We start from the raw sequence: 15,854 nt of genomic DNA on the forward strand, positions 1-15,854 counted from the left end.
ACAATTTTTATCTCGGAATAATAAAGTTAAGCACTTTGCATACCACAAGAAACGAAAGTTTCTCCAAACTTTCCTTAGATGTTACAGTAACAGTGAATTGTCTAATTGTAAACGTAATGTGAATTGACTGAGCATACCATAACTTATAATAGCTCAAATTATTAGATGTTTAGTCTGTCATCTAAATGTCAAAAACTGTCCTAATAAAACAACATTCACTGTACCTCAGCATTGAACAATTGTGATTGTAAATGCAGTAAAACAGACAAAGACTGAAAGAGACGTAAAAACAAATTTAACTCACCGATCAGATGCCATGTGCACAAACAGAACAAATGTGCTAAACATTTTCTTCAGTTCAGAAATCTGAAAAGACAAACTCCTGAAACGACTGAAGGTGATCATCTTGTTGATAAATGAGAGCTAGTTAACTTGTGCGATCAAGTCTATAACACCTTCTATACATCTTAAACAAAAGGAAACCACTTTGTGGTTTTGAGGTGCTTTCAAAATCAAAAAGCATGCATTGTTTTAAACATCAGCCCTGTCATTACATATCAAATACCCATCGTATTGTCTGAAATGAAAAAAAAACCCACTACTGTCACCAACATCCTATTATACTTTTGGTGTCTTTAATAATGCGGTGAATCGCTTGATAATAGTTCTTTGACATGTTTGTTCCAGTAAATTAACATGTATTTAATGTAAATATTTACGGATTTGACACAATTTTCCATACATTTAAAATATAGCTTACTGCACATTGTGTTGTTATAGCCTAGTCATCTTTCTTATTTTGCCCAATTTTTGCCACTTCATAGCCTTATTAAATAGTCTGTCTAGATACATTTGAAGATTTGGGTAGTTGACAAATGTGTAATTGTGACGGCAAAAATATTATAAAAAAACCTAGCATAAAAGAGATTTATCTTATTTATAATTCTATATGATTCAACAAATATTAATAATTCCCCTTAATTATGTTATTGTTTTTTAACATTTTTACTATGTCACACTATGACACATGTACAATATATTTGTCACCCATTACCTAATTTCCAGTGCATCTTCAGCACAAACAGAAAACCATAAAACCTGCAGCCCACTTCCTTCAGACCACAAAACTAGAAACTGTTTTGGGGGGGTCTGAAGGAAGTGGGCTGCAGGTTCACAACACAACCACATACAAAGCAAGCCCTCCTGAGGGACCTAAATTATGTGTGAAAGTGTGCACTGAGTAAAAGTAGATATGTTGCCTGCCTGAATCAAACTTTTATCGGTAACTGTTCAGCTGGTTTAGTCACAAAGGGCTGTGTGAGACAAAGTTCTAATAAAGGTTTACCCCAAAACAATTGTCTTAGATATCAGTCCTCTGAAATATCCACCTGAGGAACATGAAGCTTTTATTAAAACTGTCAACAATATACCATCAAGTACTAATGTACAAATTAGTCTTTCTGAAGAAATTATAATTTAAACACAAATGCACAGAATTATTCATGGATTAGACTGATATACTTATGTGTGTGTGTGTACAGTGTGTTTAGTTCTCAAAAGAGTAAGCCTACTTGCCAAAAACGTGGGTTTCAGGACATCATGAATCACATACCTCACAAAGATGAATCATACTCATAATGTAAGTTTAATAAAGATTACCTTTCAGAGCTGAAGAGAAATGAGTTCATTGATATATAAAGCAGATGTCTAGCGCCATCTAGTGCTCACAGCCGATATATAACTCTAGAACAACAGCAAACTTGACTGATCCCAAAACAGATGACTCTTTTTTTACAAGGAATATATTGATGAGACACACCAAGTGAAAAAGATTTTTACTGAATGAAAAGGAATAGACACATCTGATCAAAACTGACTCTTCTATCAGGTATTAACCGCTAGTCAGTAATATAAGCACAAACATGATGATATTAAAATAATAAAAACTTTTAATAAAATTAATTTCCTCACACCACATTTTACCAGATAAGAGGTGAACTGAACTGCTCTTAGAAAAAGGTATGAAGGTTGAACCCCAAAATGTTGAAGGTGAAAGGTCAGCGCATCAGCGTGAGGTATCAAATGTAAAGGTCACATACCAGAACATGTGTGAGTATAATATCAATGTTCACACACACACACACACACACACACACTTTCTCTCACAATGCAAGCTCGCAGAATGTTTTGTGACAAATAAACTCACAGACACGAGCCGTTGTGACTGATGACACTTGTTTTATGGCACTTCTTGCATATACAGACATTTCCAGAAGCAGTTTTCGTGAAAATGATGTTGTTCATGTGGACTTAACTTTAAGGCACTTTTATCTTGGCTGCTAAAGAAAAGACAAGCTAAGCCTAATGTTAAGAAAACTATGAGCGTCCAAGACTAACTTCAATTAAAAGGTCTTTCAGAGTAAATAAAGTCTTTAGATATACGCAACATTGAGACAAAGATAAGTAAAAGTTTCAATTCTGTGTTAAAGACAATATAATGTCCATTCCAAGCAGCATCGTGATCAGATTTGTGCATCTGACGGTATTGTAGCTCTGCCTTTAAAGTGACTATTAAACACTCACATTACAAAAAGAGGCACTGTGAAACACTTTTAAATGTGCTGTTGTGTGTAAAAGCAATCGGGGTTCAGAGATCTGAGGCTTGTTTGGTTACATGTGTTCTGGGTGATTCTGTAAACATGTGATGAACTCTTTGACGGGATGACCCTGGAAACAGATCTGATAGACTGCATTAAACAGAGGAAACCTAGGGAGAGAGAAACAGAGAGACTCTATATATAAATTCACTATTAAATCAGTGATATGAAAACATTACTATAGAGTGACCGGGGCAAGTTGTCACACCCTCGATTTGGTCTAAAAATAAGATTCGACAAACAGATGAATAGTGTTTGAACAATAGTGTAATATTGGTTGCTATACTACAGTAAAAACAAGGTAAAAAGCTCTTCTGTGCTTGTGATGTTGTGTATGTTGTGAATAAAACATAGATTGTTACTTCTCAACCAGGTTCTTGTGTTTGAGGATATGATTGACTTCTGCTGCGGTCGCCGGACCCTGAAGTTTCTGTCCGTTCAACATTTCCTTCTCCAGCTCCTCGATGGACTAACAAACAAACATAGTTAAGCTACCAAAAAAGTTAAAGTGAACAAACAACACACAGAACCGAGAAGAAACCTACTTTCCCCGTTCTAGCAAAGGCCTCTGCGATCTTGCGGTTGCGTCCCCCGTAGCAGGTGGTGATGAGGTCGGCGACGCCGCAGCTCTCCAGAAACGTGGCGGGAGAGACGGGACTGGCCGTGCAAAATAACCGAGCGAAGGCGATCATCTCCATCAGACCCAGACGGATGACGGCGGCTTTAGTGTTGTCACCGAAGTTCAGGCCGTCACAGAAACCAGCACCAACAGCTACAATATTCTACAACACAAACACATCATCGGGATCAAAACCCTACAAAATACACCCGTGCCATGAGATTATTACACATCTACAAAACTTCAAGAAAGGAAAATCTGAGAAAGATGAGATGGAGTAAATGTCCACCTTTAACGCTCCACAGATCTCCACAACATCCGCCTCCTCCACTACCGTCACACGAAAGTTTTGTGTCTGCATGAGTTCCTTCAGCAGTGGCCCGTGAGCTTTGCTTTTACATCCTTAACACACGTCAACAGGTCATAATGTTTATTATTGACTCATTACAACCATACAATTGATGCATTTGTGAAAGAATCATTTGATTGAACTGAAAGATTTTCCAAAACATCCCCAATCTTAACACATTTCTAATATTTGTATCACAATATGTTTGTTTTGTAATTTTACAATAAAATATCAATAACTGTTTGTTTAATTGCACTGTAAATGAACAAAATTTTATAGAAATGTCTTGATGTGTTTTACTCTTTTTACGAATAATGTAAAACATCTGTAATTTCAAAAGGACTTACAGTTATTTAAAAAATTTCTTTAAAAAATACGGTCAAAACGTAAAATTACACAAAAAAAAGACCACAAATTTGCAAGAAAACATGTCATTTTACAAAAAAAGTTATTTACGGTTTATTTCCAGCTGCCAGAATTTTTCTGTAATTTTTCTGTAATTTTTATAGGATTTGTATTAATTCGACATCTGTTAACTGACCAATTGTAGTTTCACAGAATTTCTCCTCAGCGACCTCATTGGCCAGATTGGCTCCCATCAGCACTGTCATCACGATGCCCAGCTGCTCTCTGATGACATCAGAGATGAGTTTCAGTCCTTCAGGACCCTCATCCACACCCTTACAAACACACACTGTTAATCACATGAACACAAACTCTACACAACAGTCAAATAAACACGATAAACTGAAGTCACCTTGATGAGAGACATCCCAACAGTGTCAGGTTTGATGTGACCTTTGATGGTGTCACACACCCTGGACACAAACTGATGAGGAATGACGAAGATCAGAATGTCTGCATCCTTCACAGCATCCAACAGCTCTGGAACGGCCACCTGATGAACATCACAAATGAAACTTATTTGTATATCTGTTATATTATGCAACAATGGTACTAAATGATTCAATTCAAGTGATCATTCTCACCACATTAGGTGGTAGCTTGTGTCCCGGCAGGTACTTGACGTTCTCGTGTTCTGTATTGATGATTTCTGAGAGTTTTCGTCCGTTCACCATCTCTTCAAACACCCACATGTTCACCGTGCTCTCGAACGTGTTGGACTTTGCCGCATTGGCTCCTATGATCTTGGCAATGGCGGAGCCCCTGTGAACATGACCAACTGGATCTGAGATCATGAGTAAACCGTGATCAGACCAATGGGTCTGCAATGTACAAGTAATATGGGTTTATCAGTTTGTCTTGTACACTGTGTGATTAAACCGTGTGAAGAATATTTTAAACGGCTTTATATATTCAGTTACATGGTTGAAAGAAATGCATAGATAACAACCCTTAGCAACGCAATTCAATAAAGTGTACTTCGGTACTTATTGAAGTAAAATTCCTAGAAACTGTAGTGTTTATGAATCTTACTATAGTAAAGAATATAGTGAATACTACAGTTAATCTAATACATTTAGGCTGTTATAATACTACAAATACAACAAATTTCACTAGTTTAAGATTAAAGTACACTACAGAAATAGTATAGTTACTGTAATAGCCTCATAATGCCATGGTATACTACAATTTATTATAGTAAAAACTGGGTTTCATCTTAATAATATAAACAAACGGTACCGCGCATGCGTTCTTCTGTGACCCCAACTGAACTTCCGGTATACATTAACAAACAATAGAGTGGCTGCAGATTATTTCTGACAACAAGCAAATGAAACCGAGAAGAACCGTAACTTCTTTCCAACATTTAGAAATTAGGCTGCGATACCAAGCTCAACCGCTAGATGTCATACGGTTTGTTAAAATGTTATAACTACAGGACCAACAAACTCGTTTATTTAAGGAAATAAACATACAACAAAATTCAACAAATCTTTTATCTATTAAAATTGTGATGCAATAAAATAATCATATAAATTAATTTTAACATAAATTAAATTACATTACACTGTAGCCAAACACAAACCGGAAGTTAACTGGATAGTAATTGGATACTACTACAGGGTCAATACTCTAGTACAGTAATGTTTACTTGTACTAATATTATAGTATTTACTATACTGAACTTTAATAAATTAAGTAAACTAAAGAAGACAGCTCAGCTCATGCAATAAGCCAGCGTGTTTGTCAAGGTCTCATGCCCGGAAAAACACTTTCACGAAACAAAAGATCAAACAAAATCTCATATTTCAAAGCATCACCATAATGTTCATACCGTACAAATATCATGATACCCATCGGATACCCTCAGTGTACCATCACAATACTTCTTTCAGAATAAAGTCAAACGTTCCTGCTATCAAATTAGTTTGAGATATGAAGCAAACCAACACAAAATCACAAAAGTACGGCAACAAAACAAACTTTCCTTTTATATGTAAACTCTACTTTATAACATTTGAGACTAATGAAGTTAAGACACTAATTTCTGTTAAACAGATCCTTACTACACAACGCAAAGCCAAAAAGATACACACATGCACATACAGACATGCACAACACTATTATTATTTCATAACGTGTGACATATGAAGTGGATTTTAACAAGATATGTTGGTCATGCATGAATCAGACATAAAATACACAGAAATAAAACAATGCGTTTATAAACTTTGTAAACTAGAAATAACACCAGATTGACTTCAGTATCTGCAGTGCTGCAGAGCTCTTTCTCTACACGATCATTACTCAGCAGAAATAACAAACTAAAGCACACAAGCATAGTTGGACATGTTTATTCAGCTCCAATATCTCTATTATATAATCTGTGATATTTGAGTGTTATAAATAACCTACTATAACAATAGTCATATAGACAATTTGAGATGCAGAAATAAAACATTCAAACTTTGGAAAATAAAAAATAAATTCAGTTTTGCGCAAGTTTTACCAAACCTAAGACAAGAATTCAAAGCATTATCAATGACATTGCAATATGAAATACAACACAAAACATTACATTAAAAGATTATTTGTCGCGATTTTACAGAGGCTTATACGCACCAGTTGCCGGAGCCGATAATGCAGACTCTCTTGGCGGCCATACTGAGCGTCTGTGCGGCTGAAGGGCAGCTGTCGGACCCGAGCGTCTTTCCCGAGCACGCGCTTTTTATAGTCCGTGAACGCGCCTCACTCCCCCTGCGAGGATTGGCTAGTTTGAGTTCATACACGCGCGCAGCTGAATAAGAGACATGCGACAAAATCTACAATTTTTGTCGTTTGTTAAAGTACGAAATAACCAGAGAGTTTACATGGGCTTCGAATATAAGTTGTATAAAACCTGTAATTTTCTTAAACAACAATGAAAAGTTTTAATATTTGCATTAATAAAAGCTCATAAAACATTTAGCAATTTTTCGCAACATGCGGACGAATTAGCACTGCAGTACACGTGTAACCATATAGACAGTTGGCCGATGTATTTATGTTATTCAGAAGCGACAAAACCCAAGTACGCATCAGAATTTATATAAATTTCTAGTTGTAAATAAATAACGAAATAAAAATCTTCTATTAATCTTCTATTTAATCTTCTGCATTAAGAAAACTAAAATACATATTGAAATCAACGTAAAGCTAACTCAAACATTTTTAACTAGAAGTAAAACAAAAAAATTAATTGTCGAATTAAAAAACTGAAAAATCACAAACCTGACACAATAAACAGACATGGAAACAAGTGAGCATTAATACAAGATAATCTTTATTATAACACAAAAGCTAACAGAGAATTACAACATTTGGTCCATGAAAAAAAGACGATATAAAATGGATCTCCAGTCAAAGCAAATGCAAGACTTGTTAACTAATAAGATTGTTAACTAGCAAGAATGTTAAAGTAAACAAATCACTTCTAAATCTTTAAATAAGTTGAGTGGAGGAAGCATTGGTGTATCTTTAGCAGATCTATAAACGTTAAAAACACAACCCGTTTGATGGGCAGCTGAGAACTACTATTTGCAGTAGCAGGTTTTCAATATCATCGTTTAGAACCGACAATATAGACAAGTATTTAATGAACCATTAATCTATAGAGGCAATTCTGCAAAAGATAAATTTATAGATCACAGCGAGGATAGCGTGAAACTACTTAACAGTTTAGGACCAGAAGATCAATACGCAAACAGGTCGATCAGTAGTGCGTCTAATCTTGCGAAGCTTCGTTCGCTAACGTGCTGGACTACAACCACTACAGAACGCAAGAGTACTGAAGGTAATTCTGTTACCGAGCGGGAACGCCGATCGACTTCTCCATCTAAATATTTCCTCCTCGCGGAGCTGAGGTACTAAACTAAGTTAATAATCTGTACGTAACTAGACTAATCTTCAAAGTTCATATTATGAGAACATTAAAATATCAAAGACAATATCGATTACTTCAAAAATAAACAATGACCCCTCAGAAAAAATATTTCTGGCTGATTTGTTAATATGTAAATCAGCGAATCGAGTAGTTTGAGATTCCTATTCATGATTTAGTAATGTTGCGATAATAATGATGAACAAAACATCTCACAAAGCCTGTCAGTTAGGTCAGAAAACAGCATTTTCTAAAATGAGAGATTCTGAAAACTTTCTTTACTGATCTTTAGACCGAGCATGAAACTCGAATTTATTCGGCCGCGTTTTTAGCGGAGTCGATGGAAATGGTCTCCTGGGGGGCTACAGCAGGACTATACGAGATAAAGGTATTATAACTGTAGTGATCAGATACGACAGTTACATTCGCTAGCAGAAACCCGTCTGATCCTCGGTCACAACATACACAAGCACGCTTATGTGTTTCGAATGCCGAGAGCCTGTTCCAGCTCCTGTCTCCTCTGCTGGACCTGAGCGAAACAGAACAAAGATGGTTAAAGCAGAGATTCAGAAATGCAAAAGAGCAGATTACCAAACAATATGCAAAAAAATATGATTTTCACCTTTGAATAGAAATAACGGCAGACGGCCTCTTGAGCCCAGGGCTGGAAGTAGAACTCTGCACGTCTCTCCTCCTCTGGGTTACCGACCACATCAGTCATCGTCTGAAAGACACAGAACCCATGCCAAAAACGTATTGAGAAACTTGTTTTCTCTAGACTTTCAGTCAACCACCCCTTACTGAATCCTTAGCATCATTATAAGTCCAGTCACATCACTAACACAAACATTCAGACAAGAGCTTTCAGCAGTAATTCTGCTGAAAGCTGATTGGTCGGTTGGTCTCACCTTCAGGTCTCTGCACTGCGACTGCAGCCAATCATTGATGAATCCCTGCGGGTCTCGGGCAAAACTCAACATGAACTCCCTTTGAGTCTTCAGGTGGTTGATCGTCTCAATGGTCTCATGGATCTGAAGACATGAGCAAAGTTCCCCTTTAGATGAATTAATCTGAACTATACACGTCAGCAAATCAGACAGAAAAGTATTTGGTCTTTCAATTTAGTTACACAAGCATGCTTCATTGGGTTTTAATTAACTTTGCGCAGAATTTAGTTTTAAGTGGTGGAATTGTGGTTTGCAACGCTGTAAATCGATTTCCATTTCCCATTTGCACAACCGTGGTTTGACATCAAATAATCATGCTCCTGAATATCATCACGGCTGTAATCGCCTCAAGCCCAATCTCATAAAACGACAGGGCTTTTACTGTGCTGTTCTTATCAAGACCGTGTCACCAAATACAAAGTTCAAACCATAAACTGTTGCAAGCCGAACAGTGATGTAACTGGGTCAAAGGGGGAAAACCATACATGTGGTAAAAGCTGCTACAAAGATCCCTTCATTTTAAAGACTACCGGCCAGTTACAGTTTTAAATGTTGATAGCAAAATTTGGAAAGGTGTTGACCAATATCATGCTAAAATGTATTTAATGATAGCAAATAATTAAAGAATTATTACTATAAACCAACCAATCAGACGAGGTTATTTGTTATCAAATGATCAATATACTCGTCTTGACACATAAACGACACACAAGAGGAACTAAAAAGGGGTTTCCTCTCTTCTGAAGAGACGATACTGATGTTTATCATATTGATTTTCTTAACACAAACACTCAACAACATTAGGCAATAAGCATGCAGTTGCGATAGCAACAGCATCCCCATGGCGAGTTTGCTTGCTAACACTGAACTCTTTATCAGACTACACAGTGATGAACTGAGAAAAGCCAAGACAGTGTTTATATGACTGACCCCTGGCTTTCATCACGCTAGCTTGTGTGTGCGTTTCTCCACCAAACATGCTCAGATTCGTGAGATGCAAGACTCACTTTGATATGCGGCAGACAGGAACAGGGAGGAACAAAACACCACTGTATATAAAAAAACAGCCGGTCTCCTGCCGTGAAGCTCTGAGCACATACAAGACTTTATTCATCCGGAAGAAAGCCATGAACACAAACACAATCACCCAGACCTTTAGGTAAATGTTTGACTACCAAACGCATGAACGACAATATTACAACTGAACACACACACAGCAAGAATGTTGGAGCACTTACTGACAGAACATTTCTTGTGTAACCAAATAGTCTTCTATATACACAAAAAAAATCTGTTTTACACCGTGAATGAGCTTTGCGGATCCGATAATCGGAATGTTAACAATTAATCGATAGGGCTGTCAAACGATTAACCGCATCCGGAATAAAAGATGCTAAACATCTCAGAAAGAGCAGTTTACGATTACTCGATTAACTGTACTTCCCTTTCAGCTAAACTTGGATCCGACAATCTACTATAAGACCTTATCTGAAACTAAGAAAACCGGTTGTGGTGATCTGATCAGACCATTATATTATAAAATCATGAATAACATACGATTACAATATGATTGACGAATCAACAACAGCGCGTCCTAAAATCCCTCCCATACTGCTCCTGGCGACAACATCCAGGTCATACCTTGTTGTCGAGCCCTGCGATCTCCTGTTGACTGGCCGTGGACAGAAGAAAAGAGTTCATCTGCGTCTTCAGGGTGTCGTCCACCTCCACATCGATATCATAACACGCCGTCTTCTTCTGGTCGTTGGGGTCCACGCTGAAACAGATGTTCGGCTTCAGACAGTATTTCGTAGATGAGAAACGATTTCGAGTGGCATCGTGTTGCCGACGGTTACCTTATGACGTGGTTGATGATGATCGGCTCGGGTGGCATGAGTAGCGCGTGCAGACGCTGAGGAATCTCAGAGAACTTCATCCTCTGGGATTCAAAGATCTAGAACGACAGAAAATGATTTTGAGAATAGTATTTAATTTTTTTTAATGTAAGGTAATAGGAAGTGTCGAACCTGCTGGAGGTATTTGTCACAGTTGATGAACTCTCGCTCGTGAGGGTCCTGCAGTTTGTGGGTCTTCACGTACTGCCACAGGGCCTGAATGATGACGGGGCGAGTCTGAGTGTGGATGCCCAGCAGTCGTGCCAATCGAGGGTCCAACTTGAACTGAGGAGGCTGAAGGGAGATTGAACTCATTTTTATTTGATTCTTTTGATTTTTGGGTGAAGTAAAATTAGAATCTTCTTGTTATATTTATTTGAACGTTTATAATGAACAACTTTGTGACATCTATCACTGTGTGTGTGCCGCCCCCTAAAGGTGGTACACTATAAAGATCTGAGAGCATGTTTTCACCTGGTAGTCGAGCATGAGGAGTACAGTACAGCGAACACCAACATCTCCAGGTCTCTTCACCTGAAACCCATCCGTCTCCTGAGTCGTGGCTGTCCTGTGCCACTGTAAGCGACAGAGATTTCACATTAACCTGAGCACCACACTTTAAACTTCAGATCAGCACATTCACATAGTTATGCTTCTTACCTCAACCAGATGATTGTCAGGTCCATATAAATCTTTATCCAACTCGATGACTAATGACTTAAAGAAAGATGAAAACTTCCTCTTCTGTTTGGTGGCTTCATACTTGGACACAGCGGTCTGAGAAACACACAGAGATTATAAGAGACATTCAGATTCAACACGAGTAGAGCTGAGTTGAGATTCCTGCTTACGTCTTCCAGAAGTCGACCCTCCACACGGAGCTCCCATGATGCAACGGTGCCCTCGCCGTCCTCCGCGTCAGCTTTGGCGGGGTTGAAGGTGTTGGAGATAAAGATACGCAGCTTTCGTTTTTGCTGCACAGGAAAGGCAAATGTTGAGTTAGGAGACATCTGTATGAACACTTGAGAGATGCAGGAGATTTAAAACATCACTAAATTCTGATTTAAAAAATATTTGATTTATTTAAAGAGGATGTATAGACTCCTATGTATAATATTCACTTATTTCTCTTCTCTGTTTTTTTCTTTTCTCTCTTTCAGAATATTTGTAATTTATTAGTTCTTGGTATCCGTTTTTCTTTCTTCATGTGCCTTGCCTTATTATTGCTTATGTTCATTTATCTATGCCATTATGTCTGTATGCTATATGCGATATGTTCAATAAATAAATAAAAAACCTTGTGTAAATCATTCTTCTTCTATTTTGAGTTTTAGCACGACAGCGCCCTCTGCCTTTCAGATGTGGCGTTATTTAACCGTAATTCATTGAGAAACTAAGCATAAAGTTTAAATTACACAATATATCATCCCAGCCCTACTGCATTTTTTTTATTAAATTTCAGATGCAACAATTGGGATTTACCTTGATGGGTCTCTTGAGAGCTTCCTGGATGTCGAGTCTCTTGCGCATGATGGTCTGATCAAGTTTCCTCTCGAACGCCAGCAGGTCCATGTACGCCTGAGACTCGGGGACAAGCTCTCTGATCTGAACCAATTACAAAACATATTAAGAGATGTTATAAATATTTCTCTGCTGTCATGTGATATCTGTCAGATCGCTATAAAAAATATATATCTATCAATACAAAAACATATAATGAAAAGGGTCTGAATAATTTCAAACGAGTGTTAAAGAAGGTAACTTGTTTATAGAAAGAGTTGAGTTTCACTGGCACTTACTCGCTGAGGTAGAATTTTATCTGCCATTTTCTTCTTCTTGGCACTAAAACAAACCAACAAAGTAATGAGTTCAATTCAGTAAAAACAGTAGAAATGATCACACGACTGAATGTTTCTTACTGTTGGTTGCGATTCTGTTGCTGGACCTGCTGAATCTGATTCGGCGGTGGTCTCTTGCGGGACGGGTCCATGACGGGCATGCCGGGGCGAGACACTGGACTGCCCCCGAAACCCGGAGGCCCCATGGAGGGTCCCTGAGGGGTCATACGACTGGATGGAGGCATTCCTGGTCTCTGCAATACATCAATAAAGCAAAAGCTCCTGAACTCAGTTACCTCACAGACGCTTTTTTCTAAAGTGATTTACAGCGAATATATTACCAGCCAAATCCCAGCGATCGACCCGAACCTTAATTCACTATGTGTCGCTTCTGAACATCATTTCTATCTCATTGCTTTTAACAAACACAACATTTGAAATACATCAAAAAAATACAAAATAAATTAATAAGTGAATATGTGTCTTCTGATCTCAAACAGGTGTTAGTGTGTTCCCTGGCGGGAGTATAATAAAGCTCTACAGGTGTGGATTGTTTGTATTGCGGTCACATGAAGTGTCATTTACAAGCGACTGCGTTTAATAGTTTAAATTGCGTTACAAAACAGAAATGTCAATGATTTTAATACACAGCTCCGAACCTGCGGACTTGACTTTCTACCTTGAATTTAACACCAAACAACAGATCAGCAATGACACATGCATATAAATGTTCTCAAACACGTGTCTGAATGTTCACAGTAGCCGGGTTTCCATCCGAAGTTGCGAATTTAGCTATGCGATTGGAATATCACATAAAACATTGGCGAATAAGCACCGTTTCCATCCAACTAGTCAACCTGCCCTAAATATCAGTAATAAAAGTAAGAGAAGCCACCACATATAATCATTTTCATATATAATAATACTTGCGCAACCAGACGATTACGAAACACAATAAATGCGCTGCTTTTGTGGATAACTGCTGTTTGGGAAATGCAGTCGTGACAGTTCTAAGAGGCAATTACACAAATACTTTGACGACTTTGCTCAGATATTTAAGAATGATCATAACAACATTTCTGACGCTGTGTAACAAGTTCAGTACTCTGGTTAGTCAGGTTACACAGTCTTATAGTGCACTTTTGTGACTTTTTGGAGGAATTAACCGGCAAATGCCTTTCCATCTCCCATTATTCGCAAAAACGAAAAAACACCTCAAGCGAGCGCAAGAACTATTTAAGGCTTTTTAATTCGAAACTTAGCGTTTCCATCACTCGTTTCTGATCCGAAACTTCAACATGCAGATAAAACCAGAGTGATGGATGGAAACCCGCTCTGTAAGAACAATAGGTGTATTTCATCGCATAAACATGTTACATTAACAGTTAAATCCTAATTTTTTAACCATTTTAAACTGAATAAACCTCATAACAGACTGATATTTTTTGCTTTTATGGTTTTGATTTCTAATGCAATGGAACCCACACACAACATTGAAAAGTAAACAGGAAGTTAAACAACATATGTGACCCTGGACAACAAAACCAGTCTTAAGAAGCACGGGAACATTTAAAATACAGGGTATGAGTAAAAAATTCTGATTTTTCTTTTATGCAAAAAATCATTAGGATATTAAGTAAATATCATGTTCCATTTAGATATTTTACAAATTTCCCACTCTTAAATGTACAAAAACTTTACTTCTGTGAGTGTATGGACTGCTACAGTGCCTCAGATTATCAACTTCAAGGCGATTTTCTCAATATTTTGCTTTTTTTGCGCCCTCAGATTCCAGCTTTGTAAACAGTTGTTTTTCTGCCAGATAGTGTCCTATCCTGAAAAACCAATATATCAATAGAACGCTTATTTCTTCAGCTTTCAGATGATGTAAAAATCTCAATTTCAGACTGGTTTTGTCATCCAGTGTCACATATGTGCGCCATTTAAATATTTACATCTACACATTTCTTTATTGTTTTATTTTAGTGCAAATTCTTAAGATTATACATTCTTCTAATCTTTTCCCTGACAGCACACATCTGCCTGGTTTACGTCTATTTGACGTCTGCATTTACATCTGCAATACATAGTTTGCTCATCTGCAATACGTCTAAAAGATGTCTGTAAGATGTTGATGGTTTAGAATGGATGTAAAACTGCCGCTTCAAAGATTTTCAGCAGATGTTTTACACAGGAGATGTTTTCCAGATCTTTAGCGGACGTCTCAGAGAACTCTTTAATTCCAGATGTCTTGCAGACGTTTAATAGACGTAAGCCAGATGGAGCGTGCTATCAGGGTCAGATCTCGTACTTTTTTTTAATTCATTTATTCATACACTATTTAAAAGTGTTATATACCACGCATTTAACTACATACCGTGTTGTGTATGGTTATGAACGTGACAAATTACACATCCATAACCAACTCTGACAATGAAACCACTGTAGATTCATTTATTAATATGCAGCAAAACTAGCTCAAATATAAACAGAGTTATGCAATAGACCGAAACCACATCAAACTCTTCATATAAACGTGCTTATTTAATGTAAAACGACAATTTAACAAAACGAACACACTTGAGCATGAACGCAAACACAAGCATCAGCAAAATGGACATAACGTTACAGGCCCACGGACCCTTTAAAAAAACACTGTTCGTGTTAAACTCATCCAGTCTTTCATTTTAACATTTTAGTTTCACGTATTATATCTAACTTTAAGTAAAGCACGTGTATAAATCATCATCATAATCGTCTGATGCGTTCAGTTTATTATCAGATGGATGCTGAATCTGATCAATGTAAAGTCAATGCACGCGCTTTCATAAACGAGCGATATTTGAATTTTAACGCATCTTATGTTATTTCTTAACACTCGCTGTGTTTAATGCTTTGATATAATCACACAATCCGGATTTTTTGTGTATTTTCCCGTTTAAACTCCTCCGGATGAGTCCGTGTGGTTCTTTGTTCTCCTCGCGCCTCTTACCGGGTATCCGGGCATCGGTGATCGGTACATGTGGTTCTGTGGCCCGCCGGGGCCCATCCGTCCCGGCGGCGTACCGGGGCCCATACCAGGCCCCGCCACGGCAACCGGCGGCCCGGGTCCCATCGGTACTCCGCCGCCTCCCGGTGTCGCAGGCTGAAAACCTCCACGCGCCGCCATCTTCTCCGCGAGCCGCAGCGCGAACACACAGCAACACCGCCTGAGAGATGTGACCT

General features: G+C 37.9%; 2 protein-coding genes across 2 annotated transcripts; both read right to left on the reverse strand.

Moving 5' to 3' along the window:
• Nucleotides 1–2,218: 2,218 nt before the first annotated feature.
• On the reverse strand, nt 2,219–6,794 carry gpd1b (glycerol-3-phosphate dehydrogenase 1b). Its single transcript, XM_056758218.1, has 8 exons — nt 6,653–6,794; nt 4,615–4,792; nt 4,383–4,523; nt 4,167–4,305; nt 3,566–3,678; nt 3,203–3,439; nt 3,020–3,126; nt 2,219–2,767 (listed from the first exon to the last, which is right to left on the reverse strand). The coding sequence occupies exons 1-8, from the start codon at nt 6,691–6,693 to the stop codon at nt 2,671–2,673; spliced, it is 1,053 nt and encodes a 350-aa protein (XP_056614196.1). The 5' UTR covers nt 6,694–6,794; the 3' UTR covers nt 2,219–2,670.
• A 535-nt stretch (nt 6,795–7,329) lies between these two features.
• smarcd1 (SWI/SNF related, matrix associated, actin dependent regulator of chromatin, subfamily d, member 1) lies at nt 7,330–15,854 on the reverse strand. Its single transcript, XM_056758198.1, has 13 exons — nt 15,622–15,854; nt 12,711–12,883; nt 12,591–12,633; nt 12,274–12,396; nt 11,643–11,765; nt 11,452–11,568; nt 11,266–11,367; nt 10,924–11,085; nt 10,753–10,850; nt 10,538–10,673; nt 8,858–8,980; nt 8,572–8,673; nt 7,330–8,478 (listed from the first exon to the last, which is right to left on the reverse strand). Exons 1-13 carry the CDS (start codon nt 15,796–15,798, stop codon nt 8,425–8,427), a joined length of 1,533 nt encoding a protein of 510 aa, XP_056614176.1. The 5' UTR covers nt 15,799–15,854; the 3' UTR covers nt 7,330–8,424.

Source organism: Triplophysa dalaica, chromosome 10, assembly GCF_015846415.1.
Source record: "Triplophysa dalaica isolate WHDGS20190420 chromosome 10, ASM1584641v1, whole genome shotgun sequence".
Lineage (NCBI taxonomy): Eukaryota > Metazoa > Chordata > Actinopteri > Cypriniformes > Nemacheilidae > Triplophysa > Triplophysa dalaica.

What these genes read in the sequence shown, in the direction of transcription:
- gpd1b (XM_056758218.1), bottom strand. Translation starts at nt 6,693, where the DNA reads ATGGCCGCCAAGAGAGTCTGCATTATCGGCTCCGGCAACTG. An exon ending in ACAAGCTACCACCTAATGTG is followed by an intron (nt 4,524 to 4,614) that starts GTGAGAATGATC and finishes GATGTTCATCAG; the next exon opens with GTGGCCGTTCCAGAGCTGTT. An exon ending in ATTCTGTGAAACTACAATTG is followed by an intron (nt 3,679 to 4,166) that starts GTCAGTTAACAG and finishes ACGTGTGTTAAG; the next exon opens with GATGTAAAAGCAAAGCTCAC.
- smarcd1 (XM_056758198.1), bottom strand. Translation starts at nt 15,798, where the DNA reads ATGGCGGCGCGTGGAGGTTTTCAGCCTGCGACACCGGGAGGCGGCGGA. An exon ending in CTGACAATCATCTGGTTGAG is followed by an intron (nt 11,368 to 11,451) that starts GTAAGAAGCATA and finishes TGTCGCTTACAG; the next exon opens with TGGCACAGGACAGCCACGAC. An exon ending in CGCAGTGCAGAGACCTGAAG is followed by an intron (nt 8,674 to 8,857) that starts GTGAGACCAACC and finishes TGTGTCTTTCAG; the next exon opens with ACGATGACTGATGTGGTCGG.